Source organism: Lotus japonicus, chromosome 5 (assembly GCF_012489685.1).
Source record: "Lotus japonicus ecotype B-129 chromosome 5, LjGifu_v1.2".
Lineage (NCBI taxonomy): Eukaryota > Viridiplantae > Streptophyta > Magnoliopsida > Fabales > Fabaceae > Lotus > Lotus japonicus.
The window spans coordinates 10,826,210-10,852,060 of record NC_080045.1 but is presented as its reverse complement, the minus strand read 5'-3'; the positions used below and the strand labels follow the sequence as shown (position 1 = coordinate 10,852,060).

At 37.0% G+C, this 25,851-nt stretch overlaps 3 protein-coding genes across 4 annotated transcripts; all 3 read left to right on the top strand.

Moving 5' to 3' along the window:
- Nucleotides 1-6,318: 6,318 nt before the first annotated feature.
- LOC130716565 (probable plastid-lipid-associated protein 8, chloroplastic) lies at nucleotides 6,319-13,070 on the top strand. Of its 2 annotated transcripts, XM_057566532.1 has the most exons (4): nucleotides 6,319-6,592; nucleotides 7,405-7,528; nucleotides 7,686-7,865; nucleotides 12,514-13,070. In XM_057566532.1, exons 1-4 carry the CDS (start codon nucleotides 6,389-6,391, stop codon nucleotides 12,699-12,701), a joined length of 696 nt encoding a protein of 231 aa, XP_057422515.1. In that variant the 5' UTR covers nucleotides 6,319-6,388; the 3' UTR covers nucleotides 12,702-13,070. The 2 variants fall into 2 exon arrangements, with proteins under 2 accessions (XP_057422515.1, XP_057422514.1); XM_057566531.1 differs by lacking the exons at nucleotides 6,319-6,592; nucleotides 7,405-7,528; nucleotides 7,686-7,865 and adding an exon at nucleotides 7,883-10,465.
- A 1,422-nt stretch (nucleotides 13,071-14,492) lies between these two features.
- LOC130720536 (putative RNA methyltransferase At5g10620) lies at nucleotides 14,493-19,703 on the top strand. Its single transcript, XM_057571187.1, has 7 exons — nucleotides 14,493-14,647; nucleotides 14,731-14,762; nucleotides 14,974-15,116; nucleotides 15,360-15,426; nucleotides 17,180-17,257; nucleotides 18,724-18,869; nucleotides 19,467-19,703. Exons 1-7 carry the CDS (start codon nucleotides 14,569-14,571, stop codon nucleotides 19,504-19,506), a joined length of 585 nt encoding a protein of 194 aa, XP_057427170.1. The 5' UTR covers nucleotides 14,493-14,568; the 3' UTR covers nucleotides 19,507-19,703.
- Nucleotides 19,704-21,495: 1,792 nt separating this feature from the next.
- Nucleotides 21,496-24,583, top strand: LOC130718662 (two-component response regulator ORR22-like). The gene is made up of 6 exons (XM_057569284.1): nucleotides 21,496-21,795; nucleotides 21,882-22,034; nucleotides 22,342-22,743; nucleotides 22,914-22,990; nucleotides 23,195-23,971; nucleotides 24,152-24,583. Exons 1-6 carry the CDS (start codon nucleotides 21,672-21,674, stop codon nucleotides 24,251-24,253), a joined length of 1,635 nt encoding a protein of 544 aa, XP_057425267.1. The 5' UTR covers nucleotides 21,496-21,671; the 3' UTR covers nucleotides 24,254-24,583.
- The last annotated feature ends 1,268 nt before the right edge of the window (nucleotides 24,584-25,851 follow it).

Below are 25,851 nucleotides of genomic sequence, written 5' to 3'. Positions count from 1 at the left end.
AAAATGAGAGCTGGGGGAAAAATCCTTCAACCTAAAACACAAATTATGTAGCAATTTAGTAGAAGAACAAAACATCCAAATATCCATATTAGTGAATCCAACAAGCTTAAAGCTCCATTGTGCATATATTTGTGAGGAACGCATGCACCATCAAAACCAAAAGCCTTGTTCCCTACCATTATCTTGATTAAATAGTTATTACATCCCATAATTAGTTTGTTCTAATGGTCACTTTAAAAAAGCACATAGCAATTATCTTTCCATTTCACAATATTTCATAATCATATATCCCAAAGCATAAACACAATCTAAACCAAAACCAATACCCAATTGCAATGCTCAAGAGTCGTACACTTCCACAAATACCTCCTCAAGATCATGAATTGCCTCATTGCCCTTGAATTTCAATCCCAACATTTTATTGAGTAAGAAAGTTATTTCTGCTCCTGTAAAGTAACCCCAACAAGTGCACCACCAAAAATAGAAGGAGAATTTAGAACCAATGGGGATTCCTCATTGACTTCAACTCCATTTTCTACCATCCCGACATGTCCCTCACTCAGGGGAGGGGACAATACTCGAGAATGATGACCCCTTTTGATTTTCTTTAGGCGGCCACGACCCCGGGGATTAGAGATTATTTCATTCCATTTGGACTTTTTCTGATTCCTGTTGATAAACTTTACCTAGAAAACATTGTCAAGAGCATCCTCAACATTTTTGGAGAGTACACTCGAAACCCTCACACCCTGAGTTGTAGCAGCTCCCCGGAGAACCAGAGAGGCCTAACAAAAAAAATCCAACTTAGAGGACGCAGAAGAAAAAGAAAACCTTGTAGAATAGCTATGTCGGATGGGAAAATCGACAACTGGACTTCTATCAGAAGCATTAGAAAAAACCACAGGAGAATAAGCCCTTGGGTTTAAACTGACTATTCCTTACCATCCTACCAGATGATAAGTAAACCTGGCATCTCAAAAAGTACCCCAAAACCAAACAGACGCACCCCAAGACATCCAAGATGTGACTAGTACACACACCAGCCACTAGAGGAAGAAATCAAAAAAAGATTAACAATTAACATATCATTATTATAAACTGAAAGACTCTCAAACTTCCTTAACTATAATGGAACCAAAACAACAACTAAATTAAAATCCATAAAAGATTTTCCATAGATTTCAGGTCTCATTAATGGAGTAGTATTAACCTCCATTGTCTCTCTTGCGCGATCTGTAACACCCCAATTTCGGTGGCGTCACTTTAGTAACCAAAATCAAATAAAGCGGAAAAACAGGTATATTTTTTTTTCGTTTTGTTTAAATAAAAAGACTTGTCGAAATAAAGACTCAACTCAATCGCGATTAACAGCGACTAACATACAATATAAGTACAGCCCTCGCTGCAACTAAAAACATCGTCACGAGTGTCCACAAGTGACGGAAAGTAACTGAAAGTGGTACCCGCAGGCTAATAAGTGCGGCCCATAGTCAGAGTCATAACCTTTATAAATACAGTCATCCAAGAAAGTAAGTCTGCCCATAACGACCTCCAAAAGACCTCCTACGTCCGACAAACTCCCTGTGATCCTCATGGAAGAGAACCACACCACAAGCTAATAGTCGGGGACCTACCCTGCCCCAAAATAAGAAATGACAATCAGAGCTATGACAACGACACTTGATATACTACACCCCTAACATCGACCCTCATCCGATCCTGCATGAAGTCCGGTCCACGTCGAAGGCTCAATAGTAGTCATTTCGCTCCGGGTCCTCCCCGAACGTTGAACCATCACGAATCAGCTGTTGAACATCTGGCAGCAAGCCGACCGCCCAAACACAAACATGAACACAAAGCCAAGGCGCGAGGGTCAACTCACAGAATATGATAAATAATACAAGCAACATGTGAAGAATAAGGGGGTATATATATATGTTGTATATATACATATAAGTTTTGCATTGCCTACCCTAAGGTATATACATGACATGTTATCGAATCTCTAGTAACAACACAATATTCAATATCTCAACAATTCAACAAATAACATAACGATGTTCACCAATATCAAATCATCAAAATCTCAACATATGAAGTTAGGTGATAAGGTTAGTCAAACAATGTATCGTCCTCCCAACGCACAAGTGTCTAACTAAACAAATGTTCCCTGTCGTTTGCCCTAGGTTAAACGACGATGAAATCTCACGCTTCAATGGAGTCTTACGCTTTCACGAAGTCTCACACTTCAGTGAAATCTCACACATTCACGAAGTCTCACGCTTCAGTGAAGTTTCACGCTTTCACGAAGTCTCACGCTTCAGTGAGGTTTCACGCATTCACGAAGTCTCACGCTTCAGTGAAGTTTCGCGCCTTCATGAAGTCTCCCGCTTCAATGAAGTTTCACACCTTCACGAAGTCTCACGCTTTAGTGAAGTTTCACGCCTCCGCAAAGTCTCTCGCTTCAGCGAAGGTTCCCGTCTCCACGAGGTCTCCCGCCTCAGTGAAGTTTCTGCTTTCACGAAGTCTCACGCTTCAGTGAATTTGCACACTTTCACGAAGTCTCACGCTTCAGTGAAGTTCCATGCTTTCACGAAGTCTCACGCCTCAGTGAAGCTTCCCGGCTCATCCTTTGGATGGCTAAATAAACTGCTCAAAGAGCGAAGAAGTATCAATGTACTCATAAACTTATTAGTTTCCCCAAAACTTGGATTCGACGACACTTCTCATTTTCCAAAACTAACATCCAAGCCCTAAGCTTTCATTTGACATTGTTATCATTAGTTAAAGGGTTCAGAGGTTGTTTAGTGTATTATGAATTTTCCTTGTAAAATAGTTTCCATTTAGGTTTATCTCTAATCTTATAAGTTTAAAAGATCCCATCATCCCAAGTAACTCCCAGAGAAGGTCTCGATCCACTAAAATAATAAGGGTTCGAACCTCGGTTCGTCCCATCAAACTTTTTCCCAAATTCTCATCTTGAGTATGACATAACTACCCGTTTCCCCACACTCTGACGTTCCACAAATATTCGTATAATTGTACAGTATAATCAATATAATCCAGCAAATCATGTGCACAAGTATTCACATAGCCTATGATTATCCATTTAGCAAATACAGCATATGAATCAATCAATGGCAAATCAAAGCGATAAATAAATCCCAATCACCAATGTCGGCCGAAGCCTCGGAAAACGGAGACACACGTCTCAATTAGTTCACTCGGCCGAAGCCTCCAGAAAAACATTTCCCAGTCAATCACAATCAAGTGCATAAACAATAAATCAAGTCGAATTGATCGACGCCTAAAACATTAGCTAGCAAGGTAAGTTGCCCTCACCTCTAGTTCGTCCAGAATCACAATGTAAGTCACACTCACAAGCTTGTTCAGTCAAGTCCAATGTTTCCACAAACGAACCTTAGAGCAAACAAAACAAAAATCAATCAAAATAAGTCGGTACAACCGAAACAATACTAACTAACGTTAGACAAAGCTCAAGAAGCTTCAGAGTACAACATTTAGGCACGAATGGAAGGACTTTCCTCAAATGGATGAGTTTTGACTCGATTCAATTTTTGTACAAAAACACTTTATTCGCTAAAACGTCCATAACTCGAGCTACAAAACTCAGAATGACACGAAACCAAAGCCAAAATTTCGACAACGGAGAGAGCTACGCTATAACTCAGGTCATACAGACCCAAAAGTTATTTTTGGACACGGTACTATACCAAATAAGTCTCGGCCACTATCAAAATAGGGTTTCCCGAACTTTTTCTTCGATCAAATTTAATTCCTAGGTATTCTTAGGCAATATCTAGGCCAGAGAAACTCTTAGAAAAATTATCGGGTCGAAAACTAACACAAGGGTATTTTGGTCAGTGTTTTTAGCCTGAAAACTCAAAGTCAGAATTTTGAAAAATAAATTTGATGAGCGTGTTCCTAATGACATTTATAACAACTAATCCTACTGACGCTAAGCTCAGTCAGGAGTTTTTGATTCAAAAAGCGAAGCTTTTACCCAAAAATGGGGGTTTCCAGAAAATTGTATCTCTGCGACGATTCGGCGAGATTCAGCAGAAAACAACCGGATATTCATGCTCTTGGGCATGTAGGCAATAAGTTTAGACATTGAAGTCCAGTTATTTGAACACTTTTACAAAAAGCTCAAAACTTTGAGCACAGAAAAACATAGAGAAAAGCGATAGAATTGACGATCAGAAGTAAGGAATATCATCTATACCTCGAGGCCTACGTATAGCAACTGTCAGTGCGACGATCAGGCAAGAAACATCGAAAATCTTCTTCTCCCTCCTTCTCCTCCAAGCTCGGGGGTTAAATGGTGTTATGGGTTTGGATTTTTGATTTCTCACCTATTTATAGGTGAGGGAAAATGCGGGAAAATGAAAATTTCGCGATTCTGATTTTTCCTGTGCATTCCTCTGTGAATTATAAGTTAGGTTCTGGCGACAGAATTCTAGAACTCGAAACAGGTTTCTCAGAATTAAGGCAAACGATCCAAAGTCGGTGTAAATCGATTTTACCCGAAAAACTACTTCTTGCAGTTGATGTCGGATGAGAAAACTTCTTTCTGAAGAAAGATTAGAAACATAGAAAGAAATGGGTGTACGTGTGTGGAATCTTCGTTTGAAGCTCCGAATAGAAAAAGTCTCCATCGACAGTTTATTTTAAGGTTCTTGAGCTATCAGAGATTCAGTTTCGGCAAACTTCCGAGAATTGGAATCGGACGTTTGTACATTCCAGGGTTTCGTGTCGAAACACTTGTCATGGAAATGAATAAGAGAAATTCTTATATTTCTCTGAAGATTTTTGGAATTAGTTCCTATAGTGCTTTAAGAGTAAATTAATCGTTTACTAACGCTCTTGCCCTAGGCGTAAGCGAATAAGACTCACGCTATAACTTATATCGACTTTAATACTATTCTTAGTCTTTTCCTGAACTTTCTCCTTCATAAATTTATTCCATTCAGTAAACACTTGTTCAGGTTTCCTTCACGATACATCGAAACCTAATCGTGGATATGAATTTAATTAATTAATTCTATAACTGAAATTTTGGGTCTCACACGATCTGCATAACTTCATATTCTTTCCAACTGTCAGGCGCAACAATCTCTAGGAAAAGCACATGGACCAGATGCCTTAAGGTCGTCGCATCAAGAGAGCTTGTTTTGTTACAAACAATCCTATCATCTGGCAATGAAAAGGCCACCTCATGACGATCCTTCACTTTCCCCTGTAGAGTGTAACACCTGGGGGTCGACGAGGGCGGGGAGTGAACACCGATGCAATGAGGCACAGACAAGAGCGACTCTTGGCAAGGCTTCTAGGCAGAGGGGCACATGAATGAATCAATCTCACACATAAACAAGAGAGATTCCGAGATTGTATAGGTATGAGACCATACAGTTGAGGAGGGCATAAAAGTTTTATCGTTACTACTCATAAGAACTCGAAGGTTAAGTGTGCTTGTCTTGGAGCAATATTGGGACGAGTGACCTTCTGAGAAGTTTTACCGGGAAGCGCGTGAGTGAGGACAACATGTACTAAAAAGACTCGTGTTCTTACCGTAAGACCAGTCGTCAGATCAGGATGTTACACTTAGCTTCACAACAAGGGTTGGAAGATGAAGGGAGCCCAACCGCCTTATTCTGTCAAATCTACATTTGCAAAAACCCTTGTTACCTTCTTACTCGTAATTCGTAAACGAACCACTCATTTCTCCCTTGCCCGACCCTAGAGCAACCCATCGAGGAAATCTTGCTACTGTCACAAACAAGGCAACACCACCTACCCTAATGCTATTTATAGCTTCAATCACCATAAAGTCTACGAGAACCAGACAAATCCGAAATGGGACAACCTTCAAATCTTTCTCATGCCTGCCCTATACATAACTAAAAGGTTAATTAATTATGTCTTTTTATCATCAATTCCACAAATTTCACCATTTTCTTGGCACTTTTGTGGGGAAAACTATTCATGTCAAGTTTTCCCTTCTTTCCCAAACATGTGAAGATGCCATTTCCCATTCGCATTCCTTCTCCTTCTGTCCTTCCTACCTATTTCCTTCCTCCCAAACTCCCTCTAAAATAACACAAACATAATATAAATGAACCCCCCTTGAGCAGATGATTTGGCAAAAGTGGACACCTAAGTAAACTAATAAACTAAATAATTTAAATAATGTGAGGTGAGATACTGAGATCCTCCAAAAGATAAGAGTTTGCAAACGTGGCATCATAGAAATCCAATAATTAAACCCAAACTTTATTTTCATCCGACGTGGCTTCATTTCATTTCATTTCATAATTTTGGGGGTTTGTCAGCGGCTTCGAACACCACCAGCTCTCTCTCTCTATCTATGGCTGCAGCAGCACCATCTTCTGCGTCTCTCCTCCTACCTCGTTCACTCACCGCCGCCACAACACGCCACTCCGTCAACCTCCGTTTCCCTCACCGCCGCCGCCCCCACAACAGCTCCTTCAGCGTTTCCGCTTCCGTTTCCGTTTCCAACCCTGCCGTCAGAACTGGCTCCGATGATCTAGTGTCTTCTCTTCTTTCAAAGGTGATAATATCCTCATTTATTTATTTATTTTGAGTGAATATTCAAATGCAAATTAATTTCTACTATGATTAAGCCTTATATGTACCCAAAAAAGCGCTTATATATACTTCTATTTTGAGTTTATTTCAATATGCTATGAATAAATGTTTGTGCCACAAAAGTTTACTGTCATAAGTGATTAATTAAACTGTTTTCAAAAACACAATCTTAGAGTCCTCGATTGATAGCTTAAGTGGTAAGAACTAACGGACATGTGGGGTTGGGTGGGGGAGGTCCAAGATCGACCCCTGAAGGTGTAATTTATCTTTCTGATGTAAAAAAAAAAAACAATCTTAGAATATATGTAAAAAAAGTAATGAAGTTCAAAAAATAAAAGGGCAAGTGATGAAATATGTTAGGCGAACTAATTTAATTAATAATACACATGGACTCTTGTAAGAATTTTCATCCTTAACAACTAATATGACTAACTAGGGTCTAATTATTTTACTTATGAAACTTTTAGTGATTTGTTCTTGTTTGGATGAGCTGAAGCAAATTTTGGAAAAAAACAACTAAGCACATTGGAATTAATTGTACCTTTTAAGCTGCAATTCTAGACTCTTATTAATAAGGCCGTACTCAGCAAGGTATGGTACTGAAAATCTTTTTATCAAGATCATAAGAATGGACTGTGATTAGAGTCATGAAATTTCATATGATAGATTTTACAACAAGGCTTATGAATTGCGGTTATTAGTTTCGTTCTTCCATTCATTCAACATATATATTTATTTCCCTACTGAAAATTGAATTATTGACATTTTAATTAGGTGGTGCAAACAGATGGAGGAGTTTTACTGAAAAAGGAAGAACATAAAGAGGTTTCTGAAGTGGCTCAGGAATTGCAGAAGTATTGTGTGAATGAGCCAGTGAAATGTCCTTTAATATTTGGAGGTGAATCCTTATTGTTCTGATTAGCCTTGAGTTTTTGTTAAAACCCCATGACAGTATGTCTTCATATTCAATTCTCTGATTAGGGTGTTTGGGTGTGTTTGTTTTTTTATAAAATACATTTTGCTTTGTGTATAATATTGACGAAAATGCTTTTCAGAATGGGATGTGGTATACTGTTCACAGCCAACATCACCTGGAGGTGGCTATAGGAGTGCATTTGGTCGACTTTTCTTTAAAACAAAGCAAATGATTCAGGTTGTTGAAGCTCCTGATATTGTGAGAAACAAGATCTCATTTTCCGCTTTTGGCTTTCTGGATGGAGAGGTTTCTCTAAACGGTATGTCATTTGATAATTCAAAGAATGAGTGCAACATACAAATGCTGATAGCGTATCCTAGAAAGCTCTATGTTTTAATAGAAAAACTGAAATTTCTTAGGGTCTGTCTGTTTTAAAGTTTAGTTGAATGAAGTTTAATAAATTTAACTTAATTATAATTAAATTCGAGAGGATAGATTTGTGCGAAATGGTAATGTAAAAGTAAGGTTAAAAAAAGGTTTTGGATTGGATAGTAAGATAAAATTACTTTTGTGGTGTAAATATAGATATAGTTTGTAGATGAATGAATTGTTCGAAATAGAAAAGTATAAGTTCGCACTGAAGTCACATACTTTTGTCTAATTGGGAAAACTACCCAACACAATTCAGGTCAATGCTTTGTTTGGTAGAGATGATTTTGTAAAGAGAGTTAGAGAGGGGAGAGGAGTCCAACCTTGTTTGGTAGGACTTAGGAGGGAGTGAGATAGGGAAGAGAGAAAAGTGGGACCCAAACCCAATACCTTTTTGTAGTGTCCCCAAATTGAAGAGAAAGTGGGAGAGAATGTGTCATTTTTTACTGTCTTACCCATTGTATCCATCTACCATTATCACACTTATTTTATTAATTAATATTTATATTTTTAAGGTATTTTTTGTCATTTACTTTAAAACAATCTTATTTCTTCTCACTCACTATTCAACCAAGCAAGCGGAGAGAGTGTCCATATCATTCTTTCTTTCTTTCTCTTTCTATAATACTCCCAAACAACCTACAAAATCTACTCTCTTCACCTCTCTCTCTCTACACTTTTTCTTCCCTCTTCTCTTTATCTCTTATAAACCAAACAAAGCATAAATGAAATTAATTTTAACACTAAAACGTAATTATTTTCAGCTAATGTTAATGTAAAACAAACAGGCTCAGTTTTGTGAAGTCAAAATCAAATGAATGAACAGTTATTGGATGATTTTTAAGTCATTGTCTCAATAGTAAAGCAAAAAATTGAAAGGAATGGTGTGGATTAAGATTTTGTTGCTTGGTCTCTAGCTTGTAATCCAGTTGATATTCAGTCAAACTTTCGTGCTGATTTGATGTATGCTGATAGGAACCCAGATATTAGTAGTCCTAGTATTGCTAAGGTATTTGTTAGGAAGGGTAGAAAGGGAAATAAAATTGATTCCCACTAGTGATAACTGCCAAGCTGATGTGGCAGTATCTTCAGGGTGCTAGGAGTGTGAAAGAGAGAGAATGCTGAGGTGAGAATGGCTATATAAGCGTGTATTGTGAGAGAGAGGTTAGGCTTGAATTGGGTTTAGGCTTGGGACTTGGGAGAGAATAGAGGCACTCTCTAATTTGCCTCTGCTATCTTTTCGTTTTTCCTTTTCCCTGTAATCTTCTGCAGCACTGCTTCTGGGTTTCTACCAGAGGGTTCAGTGATATTATGCAATTCCATCTCTATTTTCTAGTTCTATTCCTAGTATCTAATATTGTTTCTACATTTCCTTGCTGAAAACCGGGTTCCTAACATTGGTATCAGAGCACCGATCTAGGTGCTGTGGTAGCCTTTGATTTGCTAAGATGTTTCCAGAATTTGATGGAAGAGTGGCTTATGGATGGATCATCACCGTAGAGCAGTACTGTGAGGCCAAGGGAATATCAGAGGAGAAGAAATTCTCAGTGGCGGAGAAGGCATTGACGCGTGATGCTCTCCTTTGGTGGAACGACTGGAAAAGAAGAAATCAGAGGGCAACATGGATGGATTTTGTGATAGCTCTACTCAGAAAATTCGAACCAGATTCTGATTTGTTTCTGCCAGATCCAGTTCAAGATACTGGGGAGGAAGAAAAACAGACGGATGAAACCAGAAAAGCCAAAGCCACAAACCTGGAACTGAGAAGAAATTGGTGTGAAGAATGGGTCAAGTTTCGTTGCACTGGTGATGAACGGTTCGAAGGTGACTGGATTTCAGAGAATGAGGAAACTGAAGAGGATCTGACAGAGAACATCATCGTTGCAAGGGAAGAGATGACCATTGCTGCGAAACTCCAGATCTGCGACACTCTTCAGGAATCAAGAGGTGAGGCGGCGGGAGTGATGCTAAGTGTCAAGCAACCACCACCACCGGAGATGATAAATCAGGAAGAGAAGAAGATCGAACAAGTACCACCAGACCAATCATATCGTGGGGCAGCGCTAACATCGGCGACGCCCATGTTCATAACGAGGACAAGGTCAGTTTACGACCAACGGTTGTATACTCTGCAGGCAACGGAAAGCGGATTGGCCAATTTGCCACCACCACAACCACCAGATAAGTCGTGTCATGCGGTGGTTGAAGAGACGCTCAGAGGAGCAAAATGGAAGCAAACTCAAAAACATCCACCACCAAAACCACCGGAGTACTTGGACTGTGGATGTAATCCGGCGGCGTACGCCACAACGCCGGCGCCGGCGAGGTCGGAGGACAAGGCTACACCGGCGACGAGAATGAGAGAGAAGATAGCAGAAGTTTCTAGACGTCAGAAGGCAAGTGCATGGGCAAAGTGGGTGAAACAGGAATTGGACCCTTCTCTCAGCATAATGGGCCTGGCCCAACGTGATAGTAGCTGTGTTGCAACAGGTAATTTGCTTCTTAAACTTCTGATTGCTTTTGGCAAAATAGAGAGAAAGTTACAAAATTTGGGCCCATTATATGAATCAATAGATTGTGGCCCAATAACTGAAAATAGAAATAAGCCTTCTCAAAAAGGGAATCAGATATGTGGAGTTCTTCGTACTTGTGTTATAGTTCATCTATGGTTGAATCCCAAGATGTTTATGGATGCTAAACATGGTTCAATTGTTCAAATATCCTTCTTTGAGGCTAGCAACCTACAAGTTCTCAAAGATTCATCTCTTATTCATTCTAATGCAAACTTGGGAGTTCGTGGACAAAGCTTTTTGAACTTGTCTGAACTTGGAAATTTGATTGAAGCCCAACATCTAATTTTATCATTACTTACTAATAGCAAGGTTGGGTCTAGACCTGTTCTAAGAGGTCCTTTAGAGGTTTCTGGAGAAGATAACATGATGGTAGCACAACTCTACTGGGAAATTGAAAATGGCATGGTGGAATTGCCTCATCCTCCTGAAAAGTGTAATAAGAATTCTTCATGGATTCTCACACTTCAGATATGTCGGGTTGAAATTGCTATTGTTGAAGTAGCCACAACTGGTTCGGGTTTGCGTTTTCCCTGGATTAGAAGGCTCTCAGTAGAAGTGAGTATAGATGTGGATTTTCCAACAATAATACAGCTCCAGGTACAATCTAAAATACCATTCTGCAGTACTTTAAAAGCTCTTACTCCTAATGAGATGATCAAGCAAGGGGTACAAGCTGTTTCCTTTCACAACACAGATGGAATTTGGTATGTGAAGTGGCAGAAAGATTCTAAGTCATGCTTACTAGACTCTTGTGTAATTTACATGATATTGAGAGTTGTTAAAGCAGTTGCTAAAAACACAAATAACATTCCAATGGAGAAGCACATGGACCCCTCCTATGTCATTTGCTCGTTGGAATACGGAAGGTTGACCCAGGAAATTCAGAAGCTCATTGAGGGGGAAGGTGACATAGTTACAGTAAGAGTAAGAATGAAGAACACAGCTGTCTGCATTATTACCACAATGACTTGTAGTACACTTGATGTCAAGAGGGCCAATGAAGAGACTGAACAACAACCGGTGATCTCTAGCCATATGTTCATCTCTAGAAGGGTGAGGACACCTGACCTTGTTGCCCAGGCTGTCTGCTATGCTTGCACACAAGCTGATTTTGCTGAGGAAATTTTTAGCAAGTCCTGGACACATATGATAGCAGCTAAGACTCTATTGCTTGGGTTGCTTGTTGCGATTGAATGCAAGATGAATACATGGGACCCTGGAGGTTGTTCTTATTTTTCAGCAACGACTTGGTCTACATCCTGTTTCAAACAATGAGATTCAGGAGGTGTATTACTGAGTCAACCTCTTCCGTCTTGCTTAAATGAAGAGGGGGAACTGCAACCTGAACTTGAACAACTACTGATTTCAAGATCTGGACAGCAGGGAGATAGGGAAGTGCCTATGAAGTGGAAGACCCTACCTGATTCTGACAGCTCATGGGAGTCCTTGGCAGCCATGAAGGAATGTTTCCAACTTCCATCCTTGAGGACAAGGATGTTTTTGAGGAAGGGAGAGATGATAGGAACCCAGATATTAGTAGTCCTAGTATTGCTAAGGTATTTGTTAGGAAGGGTAGAAAGGGAAATAAAATTGATTCCCACTAGTGATAACTGCCAAGCTGATGTGGCAGTATCTTCAGGGTGCTAGGAGTGTGAAAGAGAGAGAATGCTGAGGTGAGAATGGCTATATAAGCATGTATTGTGAGAGAGAGGTTAGGCTTGAATTGGGTTTAGGCTTGGGACTTGGGAGAGAATAGAGGCACTCTCTAATTTGCCTCTGCTATCTTTTCGTTTTTCCTTTTCCCTGTAATCTTCTGCAGCACTGCTTCTGGGTTTCTACCAGAGGGTTCAGTGATATTATGCAATTCCATCTCTATTTTCTAGTTCTATTCCTAGTATCTAATATTGTTTCTACATTTCCTTGCTGAAAACCGGGTTAGGCTAACATATGCTAAACTTGAAACAGGAAAACTGAAGGCTCTGGATACTGAATGGATTCAAGTTGTATTCGAAGCACCTGAATTGAAACTAGGATCATGGGAGGTTCAGTATGGCGGCCAGAGTGAAGTTAAACTCCGAATAACTTATGTTGATGAAAAAATCAGGTTAGGATTGGGTTCCAGGGGTTCCCTCTTTGTCTTTCAAAGAAGATGAAATCGAAATGCAATGAATCAGGAGAAATCTGATGAGTGTGTAACTCTGCACAATTTGATGTACAATATGATTATCTGTGTATATTAGTAAGAGTTCAAATAGAAAATCTTTTTGAGATCGCATTACTCAGTTGCAGAGTTTGTCTCAAAATAGATTAGTTATAGATGCTATGGCGCAATTAATTTGCTACCGAGACAATCTTCCATTGTGCAAATTCTGAATACTCATCAGTGGTTGGGATGGATTTGCAAATTCTGAACCATCCTGAGCAAATTATTAGAATACTAGTGTCACTCTATATTCTATAAATAGGGAACTCATTGTAATATTTTCATCATCTTTTTCATAATGATTGACTATTGGAATCAATACTCTAATTCTTTTGTTTGCTATGTTCGGGATCCTCTCCTGGATATCCATATTCCTTACATGGTTATCAGAGCTCCAACAATGGAGCTCACTGCCTCTTCCGCCGCCGTCATGTTACAATCAATACCTTTGACATGCTCGTGATTTCAAGCGCTGCCGCCGCAACACCACCGCGAGATCATCTTCCTTCAATCTCTCAGAACCCCATGATTTGTTTACTGCAAGTTCACTCTTCTACAAAAGATGCTAGAGTTTTGATTAATTGAAGTATGAGTTTAATATTTCAAATTCATCCACTATCAAATTAAATTTTACTGGACATGCTCTTGAAGTCTTCATATTGCTTCACACAAAGACCCTCTTCCGACGCTCTTCCTTTCAAATTCAATCCATTTTCATTGTGTGCAAGGATGATGTTGATGCAGTAGTTCTCATGTTGTGGTTTTGGATGACATGGAAATTAATTTGTGCTTTGATGAAGCTGATTAATGGTGGGTAAATATATTTACATCAGTGGAAGTTCAGCTTGGTAGACCTGAGAAGAAAAGGAAAGTTGTGGGAGCCAGTTGCAGATAATGGAGATGATGGCGTGCTTGCTGAATCAAGCTTTAACTAGACATGTGTCAAGTATTACTCACAAGTTGAAATAGATGCAGTTTTTTATTTTTGAAGAGCTTATTTCTCAAGCAACAACTCTCCAATTCATGTGATGAAATTCTTGAAAATTGCCTTATTTGTAATGCCTTTGGGTATGCTGTTCAGTCATTCTTGCAGCTCTTGGATCGGTTCAACAAAATGATTTTTGTGCAACGCCATTACAAGATGAACCATCCCCTGATGATATATGATGTAGCCACTCAAGAGGCACATTGTAAAAATCTAGTAGCAGCAGCAGGGAGCATTAAGACTTTTGTAGTGTCCATACTCAGAATTTGTTTGTTCATGCAGTTGATCTAGGGAACATTTTGTATCATGATTTAAGGAAATTATTTTCGAATTTCATTATTAATTACGAGAGTTAATAATTTCTGGAAATGCAAATTAATTATGAGGTAAAAATGAATTTTGAAATTTAAAAAAATTCAGAAAAAATGAAATATGACATCATCTAGACATCTACTTACTAAGAATAGTATTTTTTTATCAGCAAATTGAACGAGTATATAATAAATAGGGGCATAAGGGTCCTCCAACCGATGAAAAAAGTCAAGGAAGGCAAAACATGAGAGGCGACCACTTATAGAAGTTACTATTTCTTTGCTTCGAAAATAATTTATAGTATAAGATAAGATAAGATATGATAGTGACAAAAAAATATATTTACCAATATTTTATTTTTAAATATTTACCAAAATTATTTAACATAGTTTTTTGTTGTTGGATAAGCCAAGATTATATAGAAAAAGAAAAAGAAAAAGAAACAGAAACAAATCGAAACAGGGGAACAAGGAACAGGTTAATACACGGATAAAGTGATTTCTTCCACTTCCCAGCACTCATGGGCACAGCAGTTCACCTTTGTGGCTGTTTCAATTCCACCACTTCCAATTCTCATCAACTTCAACCTTTCAAAACTCGTAACCCCGTGGCGTTATCTTATAGTGTTTTTATTTATTCAACTTTACCATGCTGAATTTTTAACTCGTCTGAATTTTTTCAGGTACCAAATGCAACTATGCTGCTCAATCAGTGGTAAACAATACATGATCTCTAACTCTTAATTCTCACTTCAATTTCGTCAACATTACCTTTTTTGTTTAATTTCATTTATCAAACACTTTATGTTCTATCGAAAAATATAAAATAAAAACTAAATGATTAGGGTTTGTAACAATTAACATTACCAGTGATTACTGAAGTACTAGTGTGTGTATGTTTGAAGTTATTATTTGAGATTTTGTAGAAAGCGCTTCCTATTCGTATATTATCGGTGGGGAAGAAGCGATCGCGTGGACTGCAACTCTTGGTTGATGACTACATTGAAAAGATTAAGTATTATTGTAGTGTTGAGGATGTTCAAATACGGCCCAATCCGAGAAATGCACGGTGAGTTCACTGTGTTGCTTTTATTTAAGCAGTCCATTTCGTCTGAATTTCCTGTTGTCATGCGAAAATCATGTCTATGGCGCATTTCATAGACATTAAATTTATGAGAATGTGAGATCTCATTGAAATTTGAGAATTTTATCTAGAGAGATAAAATGAAGTTTTCAGATGAGGTCTGGTGAAAGTTTAAGATGAGAAGATTCACTCTCTAATTGAAGGGCGGATCGTTTGTTTGTGTTGTAGTGACCACAGGGCTCAGGTTGATGATGAAGATACGGCAGTGATGAACATTATAAGGTCTGATGATTGGGTATAGTCTCAAACATGCATGTAGTTATATTATGGTGATGATGAATGAATACTTTTGTCATTCTTATTTGTACTTTGTGAGAGTTCTGTTTTGGATGGAGATGAGAAAGATGGTTTACGTTCAGTGTTGAGCACAAATACTGCTTGGTGCTTGCTTACAATGCTTTCAATTTTTTAGTTGTTTAAGTTTTAAGTTTCTCTGAATTGTTTGTCTTTTTTTCCCTTCTTATACCACTTTTATGTAGACACACGAATGTAGATTTTTTTTCCTTGATGTGTCTTTAATACAATTGTGTGATATAACATAATATGTTTATATGCTCCTTTAGCTCCATGTGCTGCGCTGATGGCAAAATGGAGTTAAATTAAGCCTATGTAGATGATACTGTCAATTCTGCATTATGTTTTGGTCTTTACTGGTCATTCACTTATCCATGATATATTGGAATACATTCAGGTTTATTTTGTTGCTAGGAATACTACTACACTTTTAATTGAATCCACACAATCATTCTATTTATGGTCTGTGTCATATGTTGCAGCTTAGGTAAAGCTAGCAAATCTCTCTTTCCAATACACTCTCAGATTGATTGAAATTCATGTAGGATCCACTAAATCATGTGTCCCATTCCCAACTTGGTGTGTTGGTCCACATGAATTTCAACCAATTAGAGAGTTTGTTGGAAAGAGTGTTTAAGGGGCGTTTCACTTCTTTTTTGGTTAAATTAAAATATAGGTCCCTGTAGTTTTATCCAAATTTTAAGCAAGTTCCTATAGTTTATAACTTTTAGGGAAGTTCTTATCGTTTCAAATTTTATTAATGCCCTAATAACTATCACCATTACTAACACCATTTGAGCTCTGCTAAGTGATATTGACATGGCAATTTTATTTTTTCCTGTGATTTCTTTGGTGCACAAAAATTTTTCTTTGAAATATAAATAAGAGAAATTTTGCATCACAAAGTAGTTGTAACTACGTAAATTTTCTCTTATGATTAGTGTTTGGTGGTGATAGAATATGGATTTCATGATCATATTATCCGACTCTAGTTCTGAGAGGTGCTAACCCTAGCAAGCAACAAACTAAACTAACAAGTGTTGTCAAATAGCAGATATTGTGGCGCTATAGCGCTATTGCGTAGCGCTCTGAGGTCTCAATACTAACCACTATTTGCTGCTAATTCCGCTCTGAGGGCTTAACATAGAAAACTTTTGGCTTTCCTCTATTTTTCGTGATCCACGATTAACAACATTGCAGCTAATGCACACAACAACTCGTGCATTGTCTTATTGGCTGGTTGTGGTCTCATATGGAGATTCCTGCTGAAAGTCAAAAGAAACAAGAGGCATATAATAGAATAAAAAAAGTTGAGACTGCCACATCCACAGTGCTAGAAGTGATGCATATTAGGAATTCAATGGTTTTAGGTTACAGAATTTTAAAACTATCACTTAATTGAAAGTTTTTAACTATTGGGATTTAATTAATAATTTGATGATATTATATAGATGAATTTAACCTATGTTTTAATTATTATTATTAACATTGTTTCTATTTTTGCAAACATTTTAATATCATTCTGTTGAAGTTGCTACTTCAAGTCCTTGCCTGAAAGTTGAAAACCTACTTTACTTGCAACTCATATTTTTCAAGATACAGTGTAACCAGCTACAGATTTATACATCTTTTCTATATCAGCAAGAATCTATCTTTTATTTGTTGTCTGTCATGTACCTGACCTACTCTTGTAGGTTGTGATGTTGGATGAACGTGGGCAAGACATAGGATCTGAGCAAATGGCAGAGCTGGTGGGTGGTGCAAGTAATACTGTAAGAAAACCTTGTAAACTATCTCTTCCTTATATGAAAATTCTTCAAGCATGGGCATATGAGTATTAAGTAAGCTTATTGGTACTGTGGTGAAAGAGATAATCGTGAGTTGTCAAGCATGTGACACATCCTTGACATCCTGTCTAAAGAAAGATTGAATACATCAGTTCTGTTTAAATTGAGTAGTAGTAAAAATAATATGTTTCGTGTCTCACACTTGGTAGTGCTTCTGTCAATCTTTCTTTTTCCTTTCATGAACTTACTTTATAGTTACGGGAATTAGTTACACTACACAACTCATAATAAGAGTCACGACAATAATAAGATTTATCAAATTAACAACTACTTTTAGTTTTTGTAAGCTTGCTGAAGTTTCTTATCTAGCCTTCGTCTCTTTACTTGGAAAAATTCATCTCTCTCTCAAGCAGGCTAAACTAGGTTCCTACTTTTGAACTCCTTGAAAGGAATGATTTTTTGTCCTATACTGCCTAGTTCGTATTTTGACTGTATTTACTATTTAGTAGTATTAGACTATTAGTTGTATCTCAAAATATAGCGGCATCATTTTTAGTATTTCTTTTTAATTGTACAGTTTTTATTTTCCCTTTTTCGTACAGCTTTTCCCTATATTTCATAATTAGGATAGATTTACTTTCCCTTTATTCTGGGATAGCAATCAACAAAACCTATGTACATTAGTCTATAAATTGTAATTCGAACCTTTTTTCCTAGGCAATCTACATGAATTCCCATGATTTGAGCTGAGTTTCAAAATTCTACTAAAGATCATTTAGGGTCCTTTGGCACCTACAAAAGGATTTCAAGCATGGTGCGCAGGGAAGGGATGAAAAAGGATATCCAACAATTTCAAGCTAGTCCGCTTGCATAGATTTCCAGCCACCATTGTGTCTAATAGGGACAAGACCGCATTTGGAATAACTTATTTGAGCTTATCTTATGGTATACATGATTATCTAAGTGCTTGTGTTGTGTGAGCTTTTGACATAATTGTAAGCTGTTTTGGGCCTATTTTCATACGGTGCTCAGATTAGCTTATGAATAAGCGCTTATACCTGTACCTATTAGTTATTTTGAACTTATTTCAATAAGCTTCTCAAATTAGCTTATGAATAAACACTGATGTGATAAGCTGTTATGGCAAGAAGCTCTTGAACACTTATGTGAAAACACTTAATTAAACACAAAAAAAAACCTTCCTGCGCTATTCTTGGAATGAGTTATTCCATTTAATAGGATCACGTCCAAGCAGTGGTCTAGGTGTCTAAGCTAGGTAGAATTTTGGTGTAACCATAGCAACTCAACACAACTCACTCCTTTCATAAGTGTGTTCTCTGTGAAGGTGTACGTATAGCCCAGTTTTGTCTTCTTTTAATAGGAAGATGCCTTTGAATAATATTTCTTTTGAAAAATGGAAATAAATTTTATTGATTTATGCTTTCTCACAGGGTGCTTCACGATTATCTTTCTGTATTGGCGGTCCTTATGGTCATGGAAGAAAAATACGAGAACGTGCTAACATATCTATCAAGTTATCTTCACTGGTTTTAAATCATCAAATAGCATTACTTGTGCTCATGGAGCAGCTTTACAGGTAACAATATTTTAATCTGCTACAGTGTTCTGTTTATCAGTTTATGTTTTTTTTTATCTCAGTCTTAAAATGTAGCATCAGGATAATATGTTAGAATAAATGTTCATTTACACTCCTACCACACACGAAGTGAGAGATAGGAAGAGAAGAGAAAGACCCGAAGAGAAAATAAGTGGATATGAAATGGAAGAGAAATGGAGCATGAATGAATCAAAACAATATGTTAATACTTTGACACGGATCATACATTGGTTGCTTTACCTATTATTGGTGTACTTGCTTCTTTTTAGGAAAAAGAGTACATTTTGGGGAACAAAAAAATGCCACTTTAATGAACTCAAGTTAACCTAAGTTTTTTACATTTTCAAATAAAGTAAGAAATCTTGATACCATTTGTTAGGCTTTTGCATTGAATTTTTGTTTCCCCAGAGGGCCTTCCCCCAATCACATTGTAACTCTATATTTCACGTGTATGAATGGTAAAATCCAAAATTACAATGTAACTGTACCTTTAACTTGTCCATGTTTTTCACACTATTATAGTATGATTTACTTGTAACTGTAAGTGGCTAACATACACTTCAATCTATTTTGCAGGTCATGGACAATTTTGAGAGGACAAAAGTACCATCATTAGATGCCTTGTCTTATTTTGTTTATCTTTCATATGTCTTGGTGATCTGTCCAATTTTCCTCCGAACCTTTTTATACCTTGTCCTGTATTTCACAGAACTTGCCTCAAATTGAGGTGGACGGATGAGAGATGTTTGTTATGAATAATTGAACTTGATTAATAGAGTGCAAATATGAAATGGTGAGGTGGTTGTTTATTCATTTTGCTCTATTATGACTAATGAAGGGCGTTTCATCTAAGGTTGTTTATGAAATGGTGAGCATGTTTGGTTACCTTCACTTTGTTTCCCATTACTCCGTATCACTTTGTTTCCTCTCTCCACCATAGAGCCCTCAACTCAACCCTCTTTTTTCTCCCAACAATCAACTCTTCCACTCCTTCATTGTCACCGTTTAATGGTGGAACCACCCACAACTTGGGTAAGGGGATCCGCCCAACTCATCTGCAAACCACTTCCAAAAGTTTGTTTTTTTATCAGTTTCAAACACATCTTCCTTTTGAGGGTAGACATGAGATCTCGCACTACATAGAAGGAAGATGAAGCAGAAGGTGTTTCAGGTATCGTTGAACAAGGCTCGAGCCAAGAAGAGGCTAGTGGTGCGACGGATCTGTGCGCCGAGATGGTTGACGGCACGAGGGGGTTGAGATTCGACCTAGTGGAAAAGATTACTCTAAAGGAGGAAGGAGATAAATGGGGTTTAGTGGCTGAGTGTGTGGGAACTGGGAAGGGAGGTTAGAGATGGTGGTGGGTACGATCGGGGACGGACCTATGTCTAACACAAATGGGGCGATCGCCCCCTAGAATTAAAAAAAAGGGTTCATATAGTACTACAAAACTATGCATCCGCCCCTGTAAGAAAAGCTGCAGCTAGTTAGTTACTCATGAGCCTTCCAATTCAGTTTGATATGGTTATATTATGTCTAAGGACAATAAATATGAGAAAAGCTGCCCCTACTTACTACTTACTTACATTATTTTTACTAATAGTAGAAGTTCAACCCTTAGATAAATGAGTTTTTAATATATTCACACTTACATTTCTTGCATCTTATTGTAACTCTTTTTCCTTCACTTTTTTTTATCACATTATCTATAATATCCTACTACTCTTATATAACATATTTCATACGTGAAAATATAACTTAAGTGTGCACATATTATTTTTAAAAGAAAACAAAGACCATTGCTCTTTAATTTGAAAAACCAAAGAAAAAATGAATCTTAAACCTCTTGAAATTGAAGAGGTTTTATATTTTTTTTTTTGAACGTGAGGTTTTATATTTATTAATAGTGTGTTGGTGGAGGTAAGGGGTTTATTTTTGTAATAGATGCAATATTTTAGTGCAATGTAAACTATATTAGTTTTCATCTTGATAATTATAGTGGAATGTAAAATATTTTACAAGTCCTTTTCTCATTAAAGTTTGTTGTATTTGGTTCATGAGATATATGATATTTTGTCTTTTATTGAATACATTTTATATGGAGTTGTTTAAATCACCTAAGGTTTATTTTGGGTAGAATCACTCTAACTTATGTGGTTCTAATAATATTTTATTATGTGGTTTTAGAAGGTTTATCATATTAAAGAAGCGTGTTTCAGAAAATTCTAATCACACTCACGCATATCAAAATATCATTATCATTATATTACATAAATTAGAGTTATTTTATTTAATATTTACCCTATGTGATTTAAACAATCTCATTTTATACAATTGACAATAATATAAACTATTAAAAAATTATTTAGTATAAGCTAAATTTTCGCCCCACAATTAAATTTCTTGATACGACATAGGTTTGTTTCAATGGAAAAGATGATGGAGGGAGAGAGACCTTAGTGAGGGAGAAGATTTATTTTTGGGAATAAAACAATATATATAATTTTTTTGGAAACAAATTGATTTGGTTTTTTCTTCTTGAAAATAAAACTAACGGTTAAAAAATAATTGTGACCTAAACTAAGGGTTATAAAACTAATCATTCATTACCACTTTCACTCTCACACTATCACTCAGCACAACGGTCGTTTTTTATTTTCCCGGAAAATTCCTTCTTTTCCCGGAAAATTCAATCTTCCTTTCTATCACCGGCATTCTTCTTCCTTACAAATCTTTTCTTCATTCTTGTTTCCCTCTCTTTAGGGTTTTGCAAGATAATCACAATGGTGGCCGTGGGTGATGATCACAGAGACCAGTTTCCTATTGGAATGCGAGTTCTTGCTGTTGATGATGACCCAACATGCCTCATGATTTTGGAGGCTATGCTCCGGAAGTGTCAATATAAGGGTATCTTTTTTCTACTTGTTATTTCTTGTTCTTGATTTTTCTCTTTCTGTAGTGTATGATACTTATTTGAGTAATGGATTTTGCAGTTACTGGAACTGATAATGCAATAACCGCACTGCAGCTGTTGAGAGAAAACAAAGACAAGTTTGACTTGGTAATCACCGATGTCCATATGCCTGAAATTGATGGATTCAAGTTTCTTGAGCTTGTGGGACTTATAATCGACATACCTGTTATATGTAAGTCATAATCTTATATCCAATCTTTCAATTTTTATTTTTTTCAGTTTCATCTATACCATTGATTATTGATTAATAGTGATGCTTATGAATAAAGTTAGATAGTTAATATATTTTAGATGGTTAATATATCACACCACTGATTTTAGATACTTATGGTCATTATGTGTTTGGTTTTGATTTTGGTCAAGTTTCAGAATTGATTGATAAATATGAAACTTTGGTGTGTGCAACTGAATAGTAAGTTTAAGAAGATTTCCTTGAGGTTTTGATTTTGATTTCATTTGGTTATGATGTTTTATTTCAGTGTTGTCTGTAAATGGCGACTCGAATATGGTGATGAAGGGAATTACTCACGGCGCTTGTCATTATATGCTGAAACCTGTCAGAGTTGAGGAACTAAAGACCATTTGGCAGCATGTAATCAGGAACAAGAAAATTGGCTCGAAGGAAAAGGAAGGGACCAAAACCAGCAGCGACCATGAGACACTTAATTATAGCGACAATGGTCAAGGGTCGGCAGCCACACCAAATTCAGATCAAAATGGAAAGTCATCCAAGAAAAGAAAGTATCAAGATTTCGATGACGAGGAGCATGAGAATGGTACTGATAGTGGGGACTCATCAGCTCAGAAGAAGCCTCGAGTTGTCTGGTCTGGGGAGCTACACCAAAAATTTCTCGCTGTTGTCAATCAGTTAGGCATTGACAGTATGTTCTTCACTCTCTCTTCAATCAGTTTTTGTTTCCTCTTATTTTTTGTCAACCTATTATGAATGTGATAACATGATAGCAATCCAACATTGAGAATGTTATATGATAATTTTTTTATGCCATGCGATAAAGAGTTTCATTGCTGAACTGTGTTATTTCTGTTGCAGAGGCTGTCCCTAAAAAAGTTCTTAAATTGATGGATGTTGAAAACCTTACAAGGGAGAATGTGGCCAGCCATCTGCAGGTAATTTTCTTATTCTTTCTTCTATAGAGCTCGTTTGGATGTGAACCAAATAGCACTTTATATTCGACCTTTTCTAGTACTTTTTATAGTAGATAAGCTCCAATATGGGTTTTTATTCCTTATCCAGAAAGGTCTATAGTGCAATATGACCTGTCCTGACCTGAGCCTTTTAATTAATTCGTGGAACCTTCCTTGTTTTTGCAGAAATATAGACTTTATCTAAAAAGAGTTAGCTGTGTGACGAACCAACAAGCTAATCCGACATTGGGTTCGCTGAGTGTTTCTCGGAAAAATGCTTTCAGATCCTTCACACCTGATGGGATGATTAGTGGATTGAACACTCCTGCCATTCCTTCTTCAGGAACTCTTCAGGTTGATCAATTTGAACACAGCAAGGGTGTTAGTCATATTCCAAACCAGAACAATACCTTCATGTTGGAAGAAAATCAAAGACCTAGTGAGTTGAGTATCTCAAACAGTGACTTGGAAGATAATTCCCAAGACAAACAAACGGGAAGAGTTTCAACTTCATTAGCCCCTCAAGATTCACAATTCTCTCTCCCTCTGCTGGATAATGACAGGTCAAATGATGTTTTCTCAACTGAGTATCTTGCGAATGAATGTTTTGGACCGGCTTCTGTGTCTTGTGCAGATAACATGACTCCTGTACCCTGGAACATAAGCTGTAATGCTCCATTTAAAGGGTGGGATAATCATAATCAGAATAGCACTTACCATTCTCATGTTGGTGGTAACTCAATAGGCTCCATGATTCCTGCGAATGGTGATCCAGTAAACTCAGCCTTCAATTTTTGCGATCCATTGCAAATGAACCATGATGAGATCATTGAATTAACTGAAGAGTGCTCAATTAAACCACATCAGCTACATGTAATGGACCAGCAGAGGTATCAAAACAGTAGCATCTGTAATAGTCTTGGTTCCCCTGAAGACTTGGACAGTGCAATGATGATGAAACAGGTAATAAGTTCTAACTGATTTTTAATTTCTTCGTATCAATATTCCTGATTTGAACTTGATCCACATTCTCTAGCTGGACTCAAAGCATATGTTTTAATTGCATTACTAATGGCCTTTTTACTTGCATGTTAGACATCTTAACAGTAGTATTCCTGACTTGTTATTTTGGGATTCTGTCAGGTTGAAGAAGAGACAGGCATCATGTTAAATATAGAAGATCTGATTGACTTCACTGATATAATTGACCTCACTCCTTTTCTGGACTCTTCAACTGGAAACTAAATATTGCAACAATTATTCTGGCGAGACACCTGTGTGACAGCAAATTTGGTCGCGCCATTTATATATGGACCGTGTCCTCCTTGTTGATGAAGATCGTATTGTGACAAGTACTCTTCCATTTACATTGTTTATAGCAAGGTCTTTCTCAATTCTGAAAATGCATTGTTCATAGGCCAGTGGCGCATTATGGATTTGATCATGTTTATTTGTTAGCATCAATTATAGAACCTTCATGGGCTAGTAGCGCATTATGGAGTTCCATGAATGAATTGTGAAAATGCATTGTAGTTATTATACTGACATATTATATAAAGAAGCAGTTTTGCAGCATTAGAGGCAAATCAGTAATTCAATGATTTATTGCACTATAATCTACTTCTCTACATGGGTATTTTAGTAAAATTTCATATTATTTTTGAAAGATTCAATCCTAACCGTCCATAACTTTGTTGCAAGTTTTTTTTAATACTACTTTTGTTGGAAGTTGCAATGCTTCTTCAGGTTTGCTTTAAACAAAACGTTTCCGATTTGTTACTCTTCTTTAATCTTCCGAGTTAAAAAAAATCATTACATTAATAAATTAAGAAAGTGGGGGATTGGGGTTTTATTGGACAACAGCATAAGGGGTAACTAAAAAACAACACCTAAGTTTTATTCTTAATTACTTTTTACCACCTTCATTCCTTAGTAAAGTTTCAAAGGTTCCTTACTAAAAGGTTCAAAGGTTCAGAAAGTCTAGAAATACACATGTTGAAAAAATGTAATTCCATTTTGTTTTTTTTTGGAAGTTAAAGAGAAACTTTATTCAAATAAAAATATTTTGGGAACAAGACCCTCCCAAAATGAGCCTCTTAATATCACCCTCCACATAAAAAACCCCTCCATTGTGTAATCCGTCCCCAGCCAAGAAACCAAAAGCTCCAACATATCCCCTTATTCCATTTGATGTCTTTTGGTTCTAGTGATTCCTCCGATGGTTGTTTTGAAACAAAAATCACAATTTACAATTTTTTTATCATTCAGATCTTTCGAGCTATTCCACTATAATGCTAAGTCAAGGTTTTCACCATTGGGCTTAAACAATGCACAATGAGAAATTGAAGCATGTATTAAAGGGTTGTATTGAGATTCTTGTTGAGTGAGAATTGTCATTATGAAGTTGAACAATGAGAGATAAAATAAATGAAACAAAGGAAGGAGACACTTACGAGTTCCTCTAATAATTAGAATCAATTTTATATAGGACAGACAATGTGTTGATACAACTTAAGCTTTTGATTTAAAGTGATAGTTAATCCTCAATTTTTCTTAACACTTTTAAAAAATTGAGGAATTGAGGACCTACTATCACTTAAGAGCAAAACGCAAATACATAAAACAAACGGAGTTGAGATAACATGTTAAGATTGATACACAATTCAATGACAACAACCAATCTCGTTCCTATGCTTACTAGCACTTAACACAAACATTTATTTATGTCCCTGAGGGTTAGCTCAAGTGGTAAGTGTTAGGAGACATAAGGGTTGATGAGGGGAAGATCCAAGGTTCGAATCCTGGAAGGGAAATTTGAAGGGATTTTCTAACTTACTAACAAC

Excerpts from the sequence above, each read along its gene's own strand:
- LOC130720536 (XM_057571187.1), top strand. The coding sequence starts at position 14,569 with ATGGGCACAGCAGTTCACCTTTGTGGCTGTTTCAATTCCACCACTTCC. Across the intron at positions 17,258-18,723 it reads TGGGTGGTGCAAGTAATACT|GGTGCTTCACGATTATCTTT; the intron begins GTAAGAAAACCT and ends GCTTTCTCACAG. Across the intron at positions 18,870-19,466 it reads CTCATGGAGCAGCTTTACAG|GTCATGGACAATTTTGAGAG; the intron begins GTAACAATATTT and ends TCTATTTTGCAG.
- LOC130718662 (XM_057569284.1), top strand. The coding sequence starts at position 21,672 with ATGGTGGCCGTGGGTGATGATCACAGAGACCAGTTTCCTATTGGAATG. Across the intron at positions 22,744-22,913 it reads CAATCAGTTAGGCATTGACA|AGGCTGTCCCTAAAAAAGTT; the intron begins GTATGTTCTTCA and ends TTTCTGTTGCAG. Across the intron at positions 23,972-24,151 it reads GTGCAATGATGATGAAACAG|GTTGAAGAAGAGACAGGCAT; the intron begins GTAATAAGTTCT and ends GGATTCTGTCAG.
- LOC130716565 (XM_057566531.1), top strand. The coding sequence starts at position 9,424 with ATGTTTCCAGAATTTGATGGAAGAGTGGCTTATGGATGGATCATCACC. Across the intron at positions 10,466-12,513 it reads TAGTAGCTGTGTTGCAACAG|GAAAACTGAAGGCTCTGGAT; the intron begins GTAATTTGCTTC and ends AACTTGAAACAG.